Genomic DNA, 21996 nt, shown 5'->3' on the forward strand with positions numbered 1-21996 from the left:
GAACAATGTGGAACAAAACTCAAAATCATTTGGAGAAAAAAAAAGGGGGGGGGGACCAGGTTTGCTGGTCCAATGGAGCCTGGTGGAACCACTGAGACTATGGCCCCTAGCTGCCCTTCAGGTCTGGAATTCAACCCACATCTGTGGCTTCCAGCCAAGCAAAGGATAGTTATACGAGTTGAACATTTACCTCAGATAGATACATCCTTGGAGAGAACAATCATGGGAGAAAGAAGAGCTGCTTATGTATCGGGAGACAGCTCGGGGGGCCGGAGTGCATGGAGGGATGCATACAGGGAGGAGGTAGCTATCAGGAGGAAGTGGGAGGGGAGTTGTTGCATTGTGGTAAGTTGTGGTCAATGTCATGAGACAAAGTATATGTGAACTGCTGTATGGAAAGTGAATTTGCTCTGTAAATTTTCACCCAAATCACAATTAAGAAATAAAATTCCCCAAGAAGAAGAATATTATACATGCATGCATCATCTGTGTGGGCAAGGAATGGAGACAGGACTTAGAAAAATAGTATTTATTAACTTGGACCATTACTTCTAGAAAATGTTCTCTTGACCTTGGTAACCCTGGAAACCAATATGACTGACTGATCTCCTGTTGAAATCAAGGTCATAAATACTTACTGAACAATTTCTGTATATTATAGACAGTATTGGGTGCCATTATCACATAAATGGAGAGAAGACTGAGGTTGTTAAAGATGTCATATTACTTGGATCCACAACTAACACTAATGGAAGCAGCAGTCAAGAAACTAAGGATGTACTGCACTGGGAAAATCTGCTGCAAAAGATCTCTTTAAAGTAGTGAAGAGCAACGATGTCTCTTTGAAGACTAAGGTGCAGCTAATCCAAGCCATGGTATTTTCAATTGCCTCATAAGCATGTGAAAGCTTATAAGGAACACCAAAGAAGTGCTGATGCTTTTGAGTGATGGTGTTGGCAAAGAACACTGAAAGTGTAAGAACTAACCAATTTGTCCTGGAAGAAGTACAGCTGGATACCCCTTGGATGTAAGAATGGCCACACTTTGTCTCACCTACTTTGGTCATGTTGTCAGAAGGGACTGCTCATTGTAGAACGATATCATGCTTGGTAATGTGGAGGGTCTGTGAAAAAGGGGAAGGCCCTTGAGGAGGTGGATTGACAAAGATTCAATGATAGGCTCAGGTACAGTAAGGACTGAGGCTACAGCAGGACCAAACAGTGTTTCATTCTGTTGTACACAGGGTCCCTACGAGACAGAGTCGACTTAACAGCACCTAACAACAACAACAACAACATTGGATGCCATGAGAGACACAAAGCTGTGTGTTACTCTCCACTCTCAAGAAATTCTTTTTTAATCTACTAGATGATGGCAATTTTTTAAGAATAAACCAAGGCAAACAGGGGGAGTACCAAAAGATAAATTTTTAAAAAACATGTCATGGAAACTCAAAGAAAGGTGACATCTCATTTTGGAAGACACAGTGTGAGCCTAGGGAGACAGAATTTCAAGAGAGAAAGGTGGAGGAAGGGTCCAATCAGATCTTTATTCCCAGAGGAAATAAAGCGTATGTTTGTCATCCTTTGTTTGTCATCACTGCATGACTGTAGAAATAACTCCTACCACTGATGAACCAGGTCACCTTGGTCAATAAACTACACCTCCAAATTACAACTAATTCATTGGTGAAAAAGAATTCATAATGATTATTTTATTTATCTCACAGAGTTACTGTAACTAATGAGAAGACCATGCAAAATCAATACATAAACTATAACCAAACCAAACCAAACTCACTGCTGTAGAGTCGTATCCGACTCATAGCGATGAGTTTCTGAGACAGTATCACTACGGAAGTAGATCGTCCAATCTTCCTTCCGAGGAGTGGCTGGTGGGTTTGAACTGCCAGTCTCTGGTTAGCAGTCAAATGCCTTAGGCACTACGCCACCAGAGCTCTGCACAAATTCTGAGGTGGGAAAATAACAGAGAGGGAAATGACCTGACATAAAGAAACAGGACAAAAAGGACACGTTCAAAATTCAGTTCTGTCATGGAGATCAAAGTTGTGCAAACTGTAAAGCCTCAATTTGAAATGTTTCCATTTCCAAAATTTCTTACAGTTTTTAGGATTACCAAAGGAACCATAAATAATTTGATGACTAAAAATAACATGAGGTGAACAGAAGAATCAAATTATAAAAACTTTAAAAGATGAATTATGCATGAAAGCATCTTTTATTTTTTTTTACTTAGCAAAATTATACTGACATGTTTTTCAGCCAATCTGGTAAATAGTTTGGCAGTTTCTTCCAAAACTAAAAATATACTTAACACATGAGTCAGCAATTGTATTCTTGGGCATTTATCCCAGAGAAATAAAAGCCTATGTTCACAAAAAAACTTTTAAGTTTATAACAATTTTAATTGTAATAGCCCAAAACGTGGGAAGATGCAAATGTCCTGAAATGGGTGGATGGTTAAACAAACTGTGGGATACCACCCAGCAATAAAAAGGAACAACTCACATCACTGATGCATGTGACAATTTGAATGGAACGCAAGGAAACTATGCTAAGTGACAGTAGCCAATTTGGAAAGGTGACATACTCTAACATTCTTGAAGTACGAAATTATAGAGTTAGAGAACAGATTAGTGGCTGCCAATGGTTAGGAGAGTGTGGGTATGGCATTAAAGGGTAGCATCAGAGAACCATGTGGTACAGGTATTCTCTGCTTTTCAAAAGTTCGCTTTATGTGATTTCACTTTTACAAAATACCTCTATTAGTACCTGCTTCACCAACCAAAAGGAGCTCTGGTGGCACAGTACCTAAGGCATCTGACTGCTAACCAGAAGGCTGTTGGTTCAAACCTACCAGCTGCTCTCCAGAAGGAAGATGAGGCAATCTATTTCTGTAAAGATTTACTGCCTTGGAAACCCAACAGTGGTTGCTATGAGTTGGAATTGATTCAATGGCAGTGGGTTTGGTTTATTACTTTGGTTTCACCAACCAAAAGAATTCCGAAGTAGACTTTCACTTTTACAAAAAAAGGCAAAAAGTTAAACTAGTGTTCAGCATCTGCTTTGTAACAAGCCATTCAAGAGGCAACATGCATCCCAAAGTAACATTCACCCTGAACAGAGAGAGTGGTGTCACCAAGCCGTACACATTATATTATTTTAGGTTTTATGTGTTATTTGGTATGATTTGATAGGTTATGCTTTTGAGTCTGGGAATGCTCAAAATTTTTCTCATATAAATTAGTGATACTCGCTTGTCTGGTTTACAGCAGACTGGCTTATGAAAGGATTCACAGAAATATTCTACTTTCAGGTAGCAGGCGAAACCTGTAATAGTTATATCAAGATACACTTATATGTGATATAATTGTATAGAACTACACACACAAATGAGTACATATATAACATGAAAGCTGAATAAACTCTTACGTCAATGTTCTGGTTATAATATCGTATTATTGTTATGAAAGTGATCAAAATTGGGAAAATGGCTGAAGAGTGTAAGAGACCTCCTTGTACATTTCTTTGGAATGTTTCTTGAATTGCAAGATAAAATGTAAAAAAAAAAAAAGATATATTGCCATTTTTTCAAAATAGATGATGCTCATACTGCTAAAGGCATCATGAAAGTACCCACTGTTGGCAATATAGTGAATTGCCACAATACCCTGTGGAAAATGATTTTATAACATATCTGGAGTGATAAAAGTTGTGAGTTCTTTGATCAAGCGATCTAATTCCTGGGAATCACCTAAAAAAAAACACACCAAATACAGAAATATACATACACACATATGTAAAGATGCTACTATGGAGCCGTGGTGGCACAATGATTAAGATCAGTGGCTCTGTGGGAGAAAAGACTTGGCGTTTTCTCTTGTAAAGATCACAGCCTACGAAACCTATGGGGCAAGTCTACCCTGTCATACATGGTCGCTATCAGTCAGAATCAATTCAACAGCACTCAACAACAACAAATATATTACTGCAGTATAATATACATCAGAGAAAAACTGAATGCAACCTAGATGTGTGAGAACATGTTATGGAATATTATATGCAGCCATTGATAACAGTATAAAATATAGCAAAAACACATAAAAGAATAAAGCAAAATTCAAAAGTCTACTTAAAACATGCATATAAAATAACCAGAAATTCACAAAAATAAAAGAATTATGATTTTTCTTCCCAATCTTTCTAACAGAGTTGTCATATTATTTTCATACTTAAAGAAATAAGTATACTTTTACCTTATCCCAGAAATCAACCAAAGCTGTAAAGTCCCATTTCTTAGAATATGCCACATTGTATTTCAGTATAGCATCCTATGGAAAAAGCATAAGTAAAATTTCATGATACAGCCAAGTAAAATATAATGAATAGCCTATTTTCCTTTATGAACTACTTCCAGTAAATTTCTTAATGGTGGACAAGCTTTCTCCTATACTTAACTACATGATATCAGTAGTTACAGACATGTAGAATGCACATTAATGTATTATTTGCTTTAAAAAAAAAAATGAATTAGAAAGGTCAAGTAATAGGTGTAAAAACATTATAACTGTACTAAAGCATGCGTTCTCACTGAGGATGATATTACTCCAAGCAGGTAAATATTGGTTGGTGTGAGATATTAAAAAAAAAAACTTAGTACAACGTACTCCAAAGGCTTATACTATATATACAGATATACAGTACATCTGTAGTAGTAAAATTTCATGGGAGGGGGAGGGACAATTAGAATAAATATGCTTAAAAAGGCTCCTATGGAAGAGAGCAATAATGAAAGAAAGATTGTAAAACATGTCCCTAAGGCATAAAATGGGTCAGTTTTGCTGTTTTATTATCAGCTATTGTTGCTGTTGTTGTTGTTATGTGCCATCGAGTCAGACTCGACTCACAGCGACCCCTCCTTCAGTTTCCGAGGCAGTCAGTATCACTACGGAAGTAGATTGCTCCATCTTCCTTCCGAGCAGTGGCTGGTGGGTTTGAACTGCCAGCCTTCTGATTAGCAGTCAAGTGCCTTAAGCACTATGCTACCAGAGCTCCCCAGCTATTGTTATCAGCTACATAGAAACAGTCATTATCCATCAGCAGTTCACATCCATTACTATTTATGTAGAAGAGAAAAGTCAAAATAGTGTGCCATCTACTGGTGTTTCATTTGAACAAGCAGTAATACAGACTTGGTTTCCAGAGTGAGGTAATAAGCTTAAGACAAACGATTAGCTGTGCAGAGAGCGCTATTATTTATCATTACATTTGATCTCACCCTTTTTAATTTCTACTTTGATAATACTTCTTATCTTACATATTATATTAATAAAATAACAAACATGGAGAATTTACCAACAACTATTTTTACTAGCAATGCACACTTGAATATTTTTTTACTGAAGTCATAAACAAGTCTGAAAATCACTGTTAGAATATTACTATAAGCCTTCCAAACTTCCTTATCATTGATAATGTTTTTAAAAACTAATATTCTTCCAAAGATCTTCCTGACAAACACTACATTCCATAAAAATAATCACCAAGCATCTAGGTTCTTTTTTTTAAGAAAAAATTCTACCAAAATGTGTATTAATTACTTGGAATTAGAGACTATTCAAATTCTTTCAGAAAGGAAAAGAAAAACTATCAACCATAAAATAACACCCCAAGAAAAAGCTTTTATTTTTTTCTCACAAGCATACAGTAGAAGTTTCCATTAAGAACCAAAAGATATTAAGTAATTTTTCCTAATCCCTGGTGTCTGATCTGAGGACTTCACATAAAATATTAAACAGCAATGTCCATTAACAGGCAAATGGATAAACAATGCATGCACTTGAATTTACTACTCAGCAATAAAAAGGAATGAACTACTTATATACTCAACATGGGGTATATCTTCATTCTGAGTGAAAGAAGCCAGATACAATAGCATACATACTATGTCAAAACTAATACAGTAAAAAAATGCAGATCCATAGTTGCCTGGGGCCAGTACAGAAAAAGGGATGATGGACTATAAAGTGACAAGAGGAATCTTTAGTGGGTTTCACAGATGTATGCGACAGTCAAAACTCATCAAATTGTATATACATTTCCAAAGGAAATTTCCTTGTCAAAGTTTACAAGGAAAAACATTTTAAATAGAATTTGAACTCTAGTTCTTTAATGGGGTTTTATAATTATCATTAACTCCTAACTAGTATTTATTTTTATATCAGTCTTCAAGTCTCAAAGTAGCCTACCGTGCAGTCTCCTGTCATTAGAAACACTGAGGAGTCTTCTTTCAGTTCATAAATCATAAGCACAATTGATTAAAGCACAAATAAGTCCATTCTATACAAATTAAGACATATCATTTATAGAAATATTACTGTTTAAATCAACTTTGAGGACACTGTTTTCTCCTTAAATTTTGAAGGGGTCTAACCCCCTCTTTATCTAATACCATATGGAATATAAACAGCAAAAATGCCATTATATTCAGTAAGAGAGATTTAAGGTTTCCCACTCCCTCTCTCAGCAAAGGAAACAATTACCATAAGCAGAAAAAAAAAGAAGAAAATCTAGATGGATTACTCTCTTCTGTTGAATCTACCATAAAATAAACCATAAAGAGAAATTCAGATTAAAGCAATTACCCCTTCTGAAATTAATTATGGGGTTTTAAGGAATAGCTCAAAGAGGTAAGCTAACTATAGAATTTAGAAAAATATGATTATTCGTTTATGCTTTAAGAAAAAAACATAAAATTTTTTTTTTAAGTAAATGCTGTTTATAAGGCCATAAAGACCCTAAGACAGTGCTTCTCAAAGTCTGGGTAGTATTTTAAGGTGGCCTGCTTTTGGATTTGTGAGTTTATAACTGTGGTTTTAGAAAACAAAGGGTAAAAGACAATGCACTGTAGGAATAAAGAACAGGTACTTAAAATAGATAAAAATGGTGAAAATACTAAGCTATCATAATATATAATACAGTACAAGTATGTCAAGGAACTCTGGTGGTGCAATGGTTGAGTGTTCAACTGCTAACCAAAAGGTCAGAGGTACAAACCCACCAGCAACTCTGTGGGAGAAAAGACCAGGTGATTTGCTCCCATAAAGATTACAGCCCAGGAAACCTTTTGAAGCAGTTCTACTCTGTCATGTAAGGTCACCATGAGTCAGAATCAACAGCACACAACAACAATACATAAGTACATCAAATTCTAAAGAGCTGGATCAAAGCGGACAGTATCCTATTTATTTGTTAGCTGATGTACTACATATAGATCATATCTTACATATGATTAGCAACAAAAGTGATAAGTACAAACAATTTTTTCTTTGTATTATTTTTTTAAAAATTCTCAGGACACTACCTTGAGATTTGAACTGTTAAAAAGAACTTCTACCGCAAAAAAAAAGGAATATTGAGCAAAAACTATGCTCCCTGTGACAATGAACACAAATCAAATGTCAGTTCATCATGCTTAAAACTGAAAATATCAAAACAAGACAGCTGTATAAGCACTATAAGCAGAAGGAGCTTGTATTTAGTTTTATGCTTGTATACAGATAATTAACGTACTAAAAATAAGTAAACCCCGACAGACCTTGAGAATTGTTTTCTCCATTTAAAGAACTATTACAAGGTGAGAAGTACTTTTGCTAGGGAATAAAACATGGTACAATATATCAATGTTTTTCATGTAAACAAACAAAAATGAAGATACAGAAAGGTGTAAGTATAGGTGGAAAACACTACAAAACCCAAGACACTATACAATCAAGACTCTCAAAGAAAATGATTCCCATTTTCACTTAAGTATGGAAAATTCTTTTACTGTTTATATTCAAAAAAAGTTTGAAAATTTATGGCTATGGTGCCACAAAGAAAAAGTGTTCATTCATATTTTAGATATTAGAAAAGCAATCTAATGCTTGCCCTTACAGTCTCATGAAGTATTTAAAAAATAAATAATTACCAAAAAATTAATAAATTATTAAATTGCTAGAAGCTAAATTGAGACCAATAAAAAACAGAATGCCTACTGTATACTTTAATCATTAGGAAAGTCAGCTTCCCTTTGGGCAAATATTGCTGAAGTCATAATTCTCTCCTGACTTACATTTAAAGGCATTTCAGCAACATGACAATTTTCAAACAAAAATAAAAGCAAAGCTTGGACTGAAGGAAATTGGATGGGGAATCAAAAACTGAAGTCTTATTGCCAGTTCTCAGAATTATTCTCCATGGCTCCAGGCAAGTCATTTACAACTCTTCAGTTCTTTTACTCATTTCCTTGTGATGGAGCAGAAACCAAGAATGTCTCTAAGGAGAGTTCCTCCAGAAGCCAAACACTTTGAATATAAACAGTGCTGTTATCTGAGTCTGTTAAGAGCAAGAATGTCTTTGAGGGAGGAGACACAGGGCTCATCTATAGGAACTACATGTAAGAGACAAGCATGGCAAAAATAACATACCTTCAGGTTTTGGGGCCGTGTGAATTTGTTGAGAAGTGAAGTCTGAATGAGCTCCCATCGGCTCCCGGCAGTTCGCTCACCATTCTTTTAGGATAAAGAAAAAAATGTGAGGACCCAAACCATCTCTTAGAGACTAAATGAGAATCAGTTTTGTTCTCACCTCATCTTCCACAGGGTACAAGTTTTGTTCTGAACAAGGCATTTTAACATGCTTGTTGTCCCACAAATCTTTATAATGTGTTGGAAAAGGTTTAGGAACTTCCCCTGCTCGCAGAAGATCCACCTAAAACAGAGAATAAAGAAGAAAATTTTAAGTGCATAAAAACTAGGAATATCTTTTATGAAACTATCTAAAGAAAGCAGTCAATATAAATGCTATATAGTAGAGACCAACTCCTGCGCAAGAAATCTCCGAAGTCCTCTTCAAGCTGTTCTATCTCTTGCCTCCATTTAATCAGTTCCTAAATCACTGACATCTCTGCATCATATCTCCATCCCACCTAGGCCCAAGGCCCACATCAATCCTTGCCTGAATTACTGCCAATAACCTCTTATCCCTCCCCCTAACTCCAAGTACTCCCATTTATCCCCTACAAAACCCTTCTCCCTGCTTGGGAACATTAACTTTCTAAAGTACTCCCAGGTTTCTAATTCTTTAATGGCTCCCTCTAACACTATGTACAATTCCACAATTCCATAATGATTTCAAACGATATTCCCACTTTTTTAGCATACTCACTTACACAAACACTATTTACTCTAGACAAGCCAGCAGACTTATAATTTTTAAAACATAGTAAATTCACTTCTACACCTACATGTCTTTGTATATATTATTGTTTCTCTTTTCAATACCAGTTCTATTAATTACCACCTCCTCATTATCTCTTTATCTGGTTAAAAGGGATTCTGACCTTCACAGCTCAGTTCAATTTTCATTTCCTCTGCAAAGCTTTCAGAAACTTTTTATATGCAATTTTTTACTCTCTTATTAAATCCTTAGCACATTACAGCACACTTGTTTTTCATTCCCCAACTAGCCTCTAAACTTCTTGAGAAAAATAACTGTATTAACTTTGTATCGAGAAGTACAGCTGGAATGCGCCTTGGAAGCAAGAATGGCCAGACTTCGTCTCACCTATTGTGGATATGCTGTCAGAAGGGACCATTCCCTGGAGACGGTATCATGCTTGGTAAAGTGGAGGGGCTATAAAAAGGAGGAAGGCCTTCAATGAGATGGACTGACACATTGGCTGCAATACTGGGCTTAGTAAGCAAGGACTGTGAGGCTCATGAAGGACTGGGCAGTGTTTTGTTCTGTTATATACAGTGTCACTATAAGTCGGAGTCGACTTGAAGGCACCTAAAAAGAATAATAGGGAAGGTTTCCTTCAGGAAGTGGTAATTGAGCTGAGCTCCAAAGGATACAAAGAAATTAACTAGAAAAAGGAAGAAAGAAAAACTGTTCCTCAAAAGGGGAACAGCTTACATAAAACAGGCAATTTCATAAAAAGGTCTGCAACTTAAGAGAAATAAATATGTAAGTTATCTACATAAAAGTGACCATTAGAGTCAGAAGTGTGGATGAGGCCACCCAGAGAGACTGAAAAGAAAGGAGGACCTATAGAAACCCCTTGAAGAATTCTAACAACACTAACTAGAAGACTCTAAAAGAAACATAAAAATTGACTCTAAAAGAAACACCACAGAATTATTTGATGTCATGGATGATAATGGATGAGAGGCTGTTCCAAGGAAGAAAGAATGGTCAAGTAAAATGTGGCAGAATCATCAAGTATTTCCACCTTCATAAGGAGGTCCCAAAGGTGATTTTGTGAAAATGTTCCACGTAATCTAAGGCACCAGTCAAGCTTCACACAGGGAACACATATGTAAGAAGATATTTATATCCGGTAAGATGGTGGAATAGGCAGACGAACTACACAGATACTCTTCAACAAAGAAAAGAGGAACCAACTAACATAGATACAGAAGATAGTCCTGGAGCCCTGAGTTTTGAAAGGAAGGATACAGAAGTTGACTAAACTCCAACTAGTAGAAGAACCTGCATGAAGACAGTGAAGAAGGGACACGGGTGGAGCTGTGGACTATCAGCAATCCTGATGGCATGGATGGTTTGGATGTTTCTGGGTGGTCTTAGGACCTAGGGATTGACCTAGAGGTTGGCCCTGCTCACAGGGGACTGTATGGAGTACACTGGTGGCGATAAATAAAAAGGGAAATAGCAAAGAGGGACATGGACTGAATTGTGGACTTTTGGCTGTCCAGAAGGTGCAGCCATTTTTAATGTTTGCAAGCTGTTCAACCATTTTGGATATTTAAAACAAAATGACAGCGTTCTCTCAGGTTCCAGGGACATAAGAGTGGGCTCCACTTGCCGGGGACAGCATGGACAAACCAGACTGAGGACTGAAGAGGTGTGATATTCCCCTTGTTACTCTTATACCCACACCCCCTTGGTGAACAGAGATGCCACCACATCTCACCACCACTCACCTTCTGGGCCAGCAGGGATTCCATCCAAGTCTGTGTGCTCTGATGAAGCCTGGGTACCCTGCTCCATGCCCCACCCCCGAGATTCTTTTTTTTTTTTTTTTTTTTTCCAGTTTCTTTTTACTTTTAGTCTATATTTCCAGGATCTAGTGTTTGACTTTTTCTCTTTTCCCTTTTCCTGGTTCCCATTTTTTTTTTTTTTGTGGTTCTTTCCATCGCTTGTTTTTCTTTTTGCAATTTTTCTCCTTTTCTTCTTCATTATTCTCTTATTTTACCTCTCTTCTCTTATTCCTCCCCTTCCCAGAGACTGTATGTGTGTGGGGGGGTCTGTTTTTCTATTCTCTCATTACTGCCTTTCCTTTTTTTTTTTCTCTATTGGTGATTGTTCCTCTGTGTTTGTGAGGTGTGAGTTTTTTGCCCTCTTGCTTCTACTTTTTTGGTGGTTTTTGGATTTTTGTTTTGGTCTAATTGAGTGGGAGACAGAAACTGTGCCTGTACAACTCAGCCATGCCCGCACCTCCAGCAGCCCCGCTTACTGAGGGGCCACCACTGCCTTTTGTACCAACTGGTCAGTGGTGCGCAACCACAAATGCAAGCCTGACTCACCCTCAACTGCTATTACAAACAGTAAACAGGGATCTGTGCAGCCACTCTCATTCTCTATTATATCCACCGGGAGATAGGTGGTAAGTGCATAGGTGATGCCAACTAGAGAACAGAGGAACACACTACCCGGCTACTCAGATACATCCAAACAAAACAAAGAAAATGAAAATCTCAGGTGAATCACTCCAACATACAATCACCAACTAAATATAAAAACAACAACATCACAATGTCTTGGAGACAAGAGACCATCATAGCCCACACAAGAAAGAAAGATAAAGCAGTAGAAACGAGGGAGCAGGATAAATACCCAGAACACATTCTTGAGGAAGAAGCAGCACTAAAACTCACTGATAAGGAATTCAAAAGAATCATATTTAGGTACCTTCAATGAATTTAGAGACAAATCAAGGAAAACATTGAAAAACTGAGGAAAACACAGACAAAATCTTACATCAATTTCAGGAGAAAACGTTAAGAACAAAATGACAAAATAAATGAAAAATTAGAAATGATATAAAAAATACAAATAAAAATCCAAAAGATTAATACTAAATTTTCAGAAAACAGGTAACATATTGAAAGGGCAAATGAATAGAATCAAATCAGTGAGACTGAAGACAAACACCTCAATACTTCCTTGGAAAGGGATCAATCAGAAAAAAAATCAAGGGGACCAGGTTTGCTGGTCTGATAGAGCCTGGTGGAACCACTGAAACTATGGCCCCTAGCTGCCCTTCAGATCTGGAATTGAACCCACACCTGTGGTTTCCAGCCAAACAAAAGACAGGCACATGAATTGAACATTTACCTGAGGTAGATATACTCCTTGGAGAGAAGAATCATGGGAGAAAGAAGGCTGCTTATGCACAGGGAGACAGCTCAGGGGGCAGAAGTGCATGGAGAGATGGACACTGGGAAGACGTAACTATGTGGAGGAAGTGGGAGGGGAGCTGTTGCATTGGGGTAAATTGTGGTCGATGCCATGAGACAAAGTGTATCAAAGTGTATGTGCACTGCTGTATGGAAAGTGAATTTGCTCTGTAAATCTCCACCCAAATCACAATATAAATAAATAAATGAAGAAATGTAGAAATGAATAAAGATTAAGCTAAGATTATGAACCAATAAACTCTGAAAGTTCAGACTGGTTAAGTCGCACCCTCTGTGGAAAAAGTATTGAGAAATGGAACATAAAAGTATATGGACCCTGGCTAGAAAGAGAGCTTTTTGCTTGACTGTGCCATATTTTATATCACAAAAATATAATAATTATTATTTAACAATGTTGGAACTTTCTCAAAAACATGATCTATCTGGTATGCTCCAGTGTACCCAAATAATGGGATTAGAGAAGGGAAGGGAGAGGCTGCTCTCGTTTTCTGGATTGAAAAGACTTGGTCACTCTTGTCTCCTGCTTTTTGCCAAGCTGGCTTGGATTGACTTCCACTCCTGGATTCCTGGGTAAATACTTGGGTTGGAAGTCATTTTCCTCCTTGATTTGTCACAGGGTCTGGAGCAGACACAGACCTCTCCACAGTAATTCATGTCTGTGTGGCCTCTGCCTTGGATTACTGCGAAACATTCCCTTCCCCAAAAAAAGACAAAAAATCAAAACAGAATGAAGAAACCCTAGGATTCAGATGGGATTCTATCAAAAGGAACAACCTATGTGTAATCGGAATTCCAGAACAGGAAAAGAAAAATAAAATGACAGAGAAAATAGTGGAAGATTTTGTCGAAGAAAATTTCCCTGATATGATGAAAGAGGAGAATATATCCATTCAGGAAGTCCAACGAACCCCAAATAGGATAGACTTCAAAAGAAAATCACCAAGACATATCATCATCAAACTCACCAAAACCAAAGACAAAGAAAGAATACTGAAAGCAGGATGGGAAAAATGAAAAGTTACCTATAAAGGGCAACCAATAAGACTAAACCCTGATTTCTCAGCAAAAACCATGAATGTAAGAAGGCAATGGGATTGTATATATAAAACCCCGAAAGAGAAAAATATCCAACTAAGAATTAAATACCCAGCAGAACTGTCCCTCAAATATGATGGTGAAATTAGAGATTTAAAAATAAACAGAAATTAAAGGAATTTGTTAAAACCAGACCAACCTTACAAGAGATACTAAAGGAGTCCTTTGGACAGAGAACCAAAAATAGTAAACAACAACCGACCATTAACACACAATGACATAACCCAGAAATCTACCCAGTTATGGAAGAATCCAAAGTAAAATAAGCTTACAAGATCATAAACAGGGAACCAGAAACATCAATTGGCAAACAAGGACAACTATAAATAAAAAGAGGGAAAAAACAGTGTAGTTACAGAACTTCTAAATGGTGAGGAACTCAAGATAATTGCAAGATAGAATGGAATGCTCTAAACTTGGGGAGAAAATTATAAATCACATGGTACCACAAAGAAAAATGATAAACCTTCACATCACAATAAAAAAAGAGGACAAGCACAAATATTTAGCAAATACTAAAACAGCAGCAATGAAAGAAATGCTAATAAGACTCATAAAACAAGCTCAGCACAGAAAATTATGGAACAAAGAACTCAGCAGCACCACAGAAAAAAACATAACAAAATAACAGCAACAAAGTTATACTTGTCAATAATTACACTAAATGTAAATGGATTGAATGTACCACTCAAGAAAAGGAGAGTTGCAGACCAGATAAGAAAATATAACCCATCAGTATGCTGTCTCCAAGTGATACACCTTAAAGACAAAGACAAAAATAAACTAAAAATCAAAGGTTGGAAAAGGGTGTAGCAGGCAAATGGCAACCAAAAAGAGCAGAAGTGGCAATATTAATATCTGATAAAATTGACTTTAAGACAAAAACCACTGTAAGAGAAAAGGAAGTACATTATAAATGATTAAAGGATCAACTGAACAAGAGGACATAACCATAATAAAAATCTGTAGACCCAATATAGAACCCCAAAATATATAAATCATACTTTAACAGAATAGAAGAGACTAATAGTTGACTCCATGGTCATAGTAGGAGACTTTAACACACCACTTCCGATGACAGAAAGAACAACTGCAAAGAAACTCAAGAAAGACATAGAACTAAACAATACAATTCATCAACTTGAACTTAAAGACATCTACAGAGCACTTCACCCAACAACAGCACAATATATATTCTTCTCCAGTGCACATGGAACATTATCTATGTTAGTCCATAAAGCTAGTGCTAATAAATTTAAAAACATTGAAATAATGCAAAGGATCTTCTCAGATAATAATACTATAAAATCAGAATTCAACAATAGGATGATCAGTGGAAAAAAAGTAAACACATGGAAAACGAACACTACCCTCCTTAAAAATGACTGGGTAATAGAAGAAATAAAAAAATGAAATTAAAAAATTGCTTGAATCCAATGAGAATGAAAACACAATATACTAAAATCCTTGGGACACAGCAAAAGCAGTAATCAGAAGCCAATTTATAACAATAAATGCACATGTCAAAAAAGAAGAAAGAGACTAATCAACACCTTAATCCAGCAGCTCCAACAATTAGAAAAAGAGCAACAAAAAAAGCCTATAGTCACCAGAAGAAAGGAAATAAAGATTCGAGCAGAAATCAATGAAACAGAAAACAGACAACAGAAAAAATCAGCAACACGAGAAGTTGGTTTTTTGAAAAAATTAATAAAATTGGCAATCCACTAGCACATTTAACAAAGGAAAAGGAGAGAATACAAATAACATGAATAAGAAATAAATTGGGTGACATCACAACAGAGCCAACTGAGATAAAAAGGATAATATCAGGATATTATGAAGCACTGTATTCCAACAAATATGAAAATCTAGAGAAATGGACAGATTTCCAGAAACACACTATTTACCTAAACTAACACAGACTTAGTTGCAAAAGTTAACAGACTCATAACAAAAGAAGAAATTGAACAAGATATGAAAAAATTACCAACAACAGCAACAAAAAAGACCTGGCCCAGATGGTTTCACCGAAGAATTCCACCAAACGTTCAGAGAAGAACTGACACCAATCCTACTCAAACTATCCAGAACATAGAATAGAATGGAAAACTCTCAAATTCATTTCATGACACAAGTATAACCTTGATACCAAAATCAGGCAAAGACATCACTCCAAATGAAAACTATAGACCAATATCCCTCATGAACACAGATGCAAACATCTTCAACAAAATCCTAGCCTACAGACTCTAACAACATATAAAAAAAATAATACGCTGTAACAAAGTGGGTTTCATATCAGGTATGCAAGGATAGTTCAACATTAGAAAAACAATCAACATCGTCTATCACATAAATAAAACAAAGGAAAAGAACCACATGATCATATGGTTCAGAATTGATGCAGAAAAGGCATTTGATAAAATCCAGCATCCATTCCTGATTAAAATTCTCAGGAATAGAAACAGAAATAGAAGGGACATTCCTCAACATAATAAAGGGCATCACTTCCATAGTGATACTGCCTCAGAAACCTAAGGAGGAGTCATTACGAGTTGGGTCCAACTCGACGGCACATAACACCAACATGCAAAACCAACAGCCAACATTATTCTCAATGGAGACAGACTGAAATCATGTCCCTGTTCAACAGGAACTAGACAAGGATGATCTCTATCACCACTTCTATTCAACACTGTATTGGAAGTCCTAGCCAAGGCGATAAGGCAAGAAAGGGAAATCAAAGCCATCCAAATTGGTAAGGAAGAAGTCAAACTATCCCTATTTGCTGATGGATCAAAGCCTTAAATGTGAAACCTAAAACTATAAAGTTCCTCAAGGAAAAATAGGGGCAAATTTGACAGCAGTGAGTTTTTTGAGTGTTATATATGGCATAGATAACTACCAAGCAAAACTCAAAATGCACAAGCAGCAGAAGAGAAATTAGATGAATGGGACCTTCTAAAAAATTAAATTGTTATATGCTTCCAAAGACTTCTCCAAGAGTAAAAACAGAACCTACAGATTGGGAAAAAATATTTGGCAATGACATATCTGACAAGGGACTTATCTCCAAAACTTACAGAAAACTCTACTACCTCAACAACAAAAAGATACATAATCCAATTCAAAAATGGGCAGAAGACATGAATAGATACTTCACCAAAGAGGATATTCAGGTGGCCAGTAAACACATGAGGAAATGATCCTGATCATTAGCCATGAGAGAGATGCAAATCAAAACAATGAGATACCATCCTGCCCCAGCACTAATAGCAAAGGTACATTAAGACAGAAAATAACAAATGCTGACAAGGCTATAGAACGACTGGGACTCTCATACATTACAGATGGGACTGTGAAATGATACAACCACTGTGGAAAGCAATATGGTGATTCCTTAAAAAGTTGGAATTAGAAATACCATTTGACCTAGCCATTCCTTTACTAGGTATATATCCTAAAGAAATGAGAACCAGGACAAGAAGACATATGCACACCCATGTTCATCACAGCACTATTTACAACAGCAAAAAGATAGAAACCACCTAGGTACCCATCAACAGAAGAATGGATAACCAAACTATGGTACATACACACAATGGAATGCTATGCAACCTAAAGAATAATGTAGAATCTGCAAAACATCGCATAACGTGGATGAACTTAAGAGGACATTATGCTGAATGAAATAAGTCAATCACAGAAGGACAAATATTTTATTAGTCTGCTATTATAAAAAGTCAAGGAAAGGTTTATATATAGAAGAAAACTTTCTTTGTTGTTTACCAGGGGTGGGAGGGGAAGGGAGAACACTTGCTAGGTTGTTGTTGTTATGTGCCATCGAGTCAGACATGACTCACAGCGACCCCTCTTTGGGTTTCCAAGGCGGTATCACTACGGAAGCAGATTGCCCAACCTTCCTTCTGAGGAGTGGCTGGTGGGTTTAACCACCAGCCTTCTGGTTAGCAGTCAAGTGCCTTAGGCACTATGCTACCAGAGCTCCTCACTCACTAGGTAGGTAGAGACAAGTATTGATTTGGCTGAAGGGAAGGGCAATGTACCAAATGTGAGTGATCAATATAGTGGCACTGAGAAAGACGAAGACAGAGAGGTGCATGAGAGCTACAGACAACAGAGATGAACCCTTTTGCACATACAGTAGTGTGTTGTCAGTGATGACAAACATTGATATGGGTGGCTAGAAGAGTGAACAGGCTGAACGATTAGGTGTATCTCTGCAGGGGGAGTGTGTCCATGACCATGTATAGGGTTGGCAGACAATGCTTCTACAAGTGTTTTTGTATGTTCTGTAAGACTATCCAGGTATGCAGTAGAGCTGACAGGGGACAAGGCTGAAGTCACTTCTTGGCTACAGCCAGCTACCCAGAGGGAGCAAGTAGTTGGACCTGTGGGCTCAGGACCATGGTCACACGGGTCATCAAGCTCACCTGGCATAACATACTACACAAAAACTTTGTTCTACATCCTACTTTTGTGAGTAATGACTCAGATCTTAAAAGCTTGCAAGCAGCCATCTAGATGCAACCATGGGTCTCTTCTTGTCCAGAACAAAGAAGAATGAAGAAAACCAAAGACACATGGAAACAGCTAGTCCAAGGGGCTGATCCTCAGCCTATATGACAGTGTATGCACAGGGAGACAGCTTGAGGGGTAAGAGTATATGGGAGGGAAGGACACAGGGAAGAGGTAGCTATGAGGGACAAGTGGGAAGAGAGCTGTTACACATTTGGAAATTGCAGTCAATGTCATGAGACAAAATGTGTATGAACTGCTGTATGGAAAGTAAATTTGCTTTGTAAAATTTCACCAAAATCACAATAAATTAAAAAAAAAAGAAGATGGTTTATATAGGGGGTGAGGAAGGTATTATTTATATATAATCAAGCACTAAATGTCATGGCCATTCAATTTCATACCAAAAATCCCAACTCACTGCCACCTGACTCACAGCGACCCCTCCTCAGGTTTCTGAGGCAGTATCTCTACAGAAGCAGATTATCCAGTCCTCCTGAAGAGTGGCTGGTGGGTTTGAACTACCAGCCTTCTGGTTAGCAGGCAAATGCTTTAGGCACTATGCCACCTACTACCTTATGTTTCTAAAATAAAACCTTCATTCTGTTACTCCAATGTCTGTAACCAAGTATCTGTGCTTACCCATATGGCATCTTAGAAGTATCAGTAATAACTGCTAATTATACATATATCATATTACCACACTCAGCAGGGAAAAAAGAAAAAAAAAACTCTAGAAGAAAATACACCAAATTGTTAAACTCTGGGAATGAGACTGAGAGAGACTTAGATTTTCTGAATAGACACTTCTACAAAATAGTTCCTTTTTTTTTTTCACAAAAATTTTGTAATGAAAGATATTTTTAAAAGATTTAAAAAATGCGTATTATATGAAACAAGTAAGCAGACAGTAATTAATTTCAGAGATTAAATAATGATGGAATAGTATACTCTGGGTTTTCTTTGTGGGAGGTAGGGCAGAGAAGAGGAAAAAATTAAAATATTACTTAACTCTCCCAAGCAATTTTTCTCCAATCTTCACTGTTAACACATTCTCAGACATCCAACCTAACAAACTTAATTTTACAGACATTATAACTCTTACTTTTCCCTTATTCTCTGTATTTAACAATTCACCTATCAGCTTTACTTCAAAGCAATGCAATCATCTATTTTCCTTTTTTTATCCCACAGAAATTATAGACCCTATCTCAGTGATTTTCAAACTTTTTTAAATTGTAGAACACTAAAATAATCTGGCATGAAATCATTATATTTAAGTCAGATAAAAGTTATTTTTATAAAAATGGCTTTACAGTAACTTAATTACTCTAACATCAATAAATGACAACGAAGCTGTTTTAACAAATATAAAACTTGAGATTGGGAGTTACAGATGACAGCTAAAGATTATGTCAACTTACCATTAAATTTATATCTATCTTTTACACGTTATTAAGAAATTCCTGATGCACATAACTAAAAAGTTACAATGATAACCAATTTTTAACTGTTATTTTGATGTTTGAGAATAATCTTCAGTTAAAGAGCAGTGGGCAAGAGAACCTTGAGTCTTATGGTTGGCACAAAAATGAGTTCATCTGTCAAATCCTGCTGGTATCTCGTATGTTAAAATAGGGTATTAAGAATTTTCAAATTTGAGTGTTTCTTAGTTCTTTTATCACAGGTTTTTCAAAGTTAAAAATATAATTTAAAAAAAAATTTAAGTTCAACTTTGAAAGAACCCCTGAAGCACTTCCAACTTACATGCAGCACAATTTGATAACTACTATCTCTGCTTAAGGACTCTGGTGGCGCAGTACCTCAAGTATTTGACTGCTAACCAGAAGGATGGCAGTTCAAACCCACAAACTACTCCACTGAAGCAAGTTGGGGCAAAGTACCCATAAAGATTTACCACCTTTGAAACCCAGTGGGGGTCACTTTGAATCAGAATCAACTTGATGGTTCTGTGTATGTGTGTGTGTGTGTGTGTATCCTTATTTAAGAGCTCTGGTGGCATGGCGCCTAAGACATTTGACAGCTAACCAGAAGGTTTATGGTTCAAACCCACCAGCCACTCCACAAAAGGAAAACTGTGCAATCTACCTCTATAAAGATTTACCACCTTGGAAACCCAAAGGGGGTCACTGTGAGTTGGAATCAACTTGATGGCAGTGAGTTTGGTTTTGGGTTTTTTGGTTAGTATCTCTGATCCAAGGTTTTATATTACTTCTCACTACTACCAATGTATCCTCACTTCAATTCTTCTTGTATATAGCTGTCTGGTGGACTTGAAATCCCAACCAGCTGCTCTGCAGGAGAAAGATGAGGCAGTCTGCTCCTATAAGACTGACAGCCTTGGAAACCCTACAGGGCATTTCTATTCTGTCTTATAGGGTGGCTGTAAGTCAGAATCAACTCCATGGCAATGGACTTGATTTTTGGTATAGGTGTCTGTTTCACCTTGCACAACTACTGATTGTACAAACATTCCAATGATCTCCAATACCTACAGACTTAAGTCCAGCTCCTGGTAATTGAAGTCCTCCATGACCTGACCCAAACCACTTTCCAAATCTTCTTTCCCAGCATTCTCCATCCAAATTCTAAGCTCTAGCAAAACCACTATTTTCCATTTCTAAAACAAATACTTTTCATCCACACACCCTTTTTGTATAAGGCCTACATATCTGTCTGAAATTCCCTCAAACATTTCTGCTCATCTTTTGGAGGTCAATTCAACCCTGCTCAGTATCTATCCCAGCTCTAAACATGAAAAGAATTCTAAACTTCAAAATACTTAATCACACTTAAAGCTGTATGATAACAGGGATTATGTGGTAGTTTTTTAGTAGTCCCTATGTAATCTAATACAGAGACTACTTAATATGAGATGGATTTTTTGGGGGGGAAGTTTTTTTTCTATGGTGATTTGGGTGAAAGTTTACAGAGCAAATTCACTTTCCATACAGCAGTTCACATACACTGTCTCATGATATTCACTACAATTTACCCCAATCCAACAGCTCCCCTTCCACTTCCTCCTGATAGTAACCTCTTCCATGTGTCCTTCCCTCCATGTACTCCTGCCCCGAGCTGTCTCCCTGTGCACACAGCCCTTCTATTCTCCCATAATTGTTCTCTCCAAGGAGTGTTATTGACCTAGTGTAAATGTTCACCTCATATGCCTGTCTTTTGTTTGGGTGGAAGCCATAGGTGTGGGTTCAATTCCAGACCTGAAGGGCAGCTAGGGATCATAGATCTCAGTGCTCCCACCAGGCTCTATCAGACCAGCAAACCCGGTCCCTTTTTTTTTTTTCTTTTTTTAAATGATTTTGAGTTTTGTTCCACATTGTTCTCCTACTCTACCCAGTATCTCCTACATAGATCCCTCTCTGAGTGGTTGGCCATGGTAGCTGGGCACCATCTAGTTCTTCTGGTCTCATAGTCATATAGGCTGAGGATCACATGGTATACCAGTCCCTTGGACTAATTGATTCCATGTGTCTTTTGTTTTCTTCATTCTTCTTTGCTCTGGACAAAGAGAGACCCATTATTGCATCTTACAGTTTTAGCTTTTATAGTTAGATGTTTAATCCATGCTGAGTTAGTTTTTGTATATGGTGTGAGGTATGGATCATGTTTCATTTTTCTGCAAGTGGAAGTCCATTTTGGCCAGAACCATTTGTTAGAGACTATGTCTTCCCCCATTTAATGGGTTTTGGATCATCTATCCATGTTATTGTTGTTGTTATTTGCCCTCAAGTCAGACCTGACTCATAGCAACCCCTCCTTGGGTTTCCGAGGCAGTATCACTATGGAAGTAGATTGCCCAACCTTCCTTCCGAGGAGTGGCT

The 21996-nt window shown here is 37.1% G+C and overlaps 1 protein-coding gene across 1 annotated transcript in view; it reads right to left on the reverse strand.

Moving 5' to 3' along the window:
- Window positions 1–21996, reverse strand: part of PARG (poly(ADP-ribose) glycohydrolase) — a 219830-nt gene that overhangs the window by 185987 nt on the left and 11847 nt on the right. Inside the window, exons 5-7 of the mRNA XM_007938616.2 lie at window positions 8649–8771; window positions 8489–8572; window positions 4277–4351 (exon numbers count right to left, since the gene is read on the reverse strand). Coding sequence (XP_007936807.1) covers window positions 4277–4351; window positions 8489–8572; window positions 8649–8771 — 282 coding nt within the window. The remainder of the gene's footprint in view (window positions 1–4276; window positions 4352–8488; window positions 8573–8648; window positions 8772–21996) is intronic.

Source organism: Orycteropus afer, unplaced genomic scaffold, assembly GCF_000298275.1.
Source record: "Orycteropus afer afer isolate SDZICR_OR568_19922 unplaced genomic scaffold, OryAfe1.0 scaffold00052, whole genome shotgun sequence".
NCBI lineage: Eukaryota > Metazoa > Chordata > Mammalia > Tubulidentata > Orycteropodidae > Orycteropus > Orycteropus afer.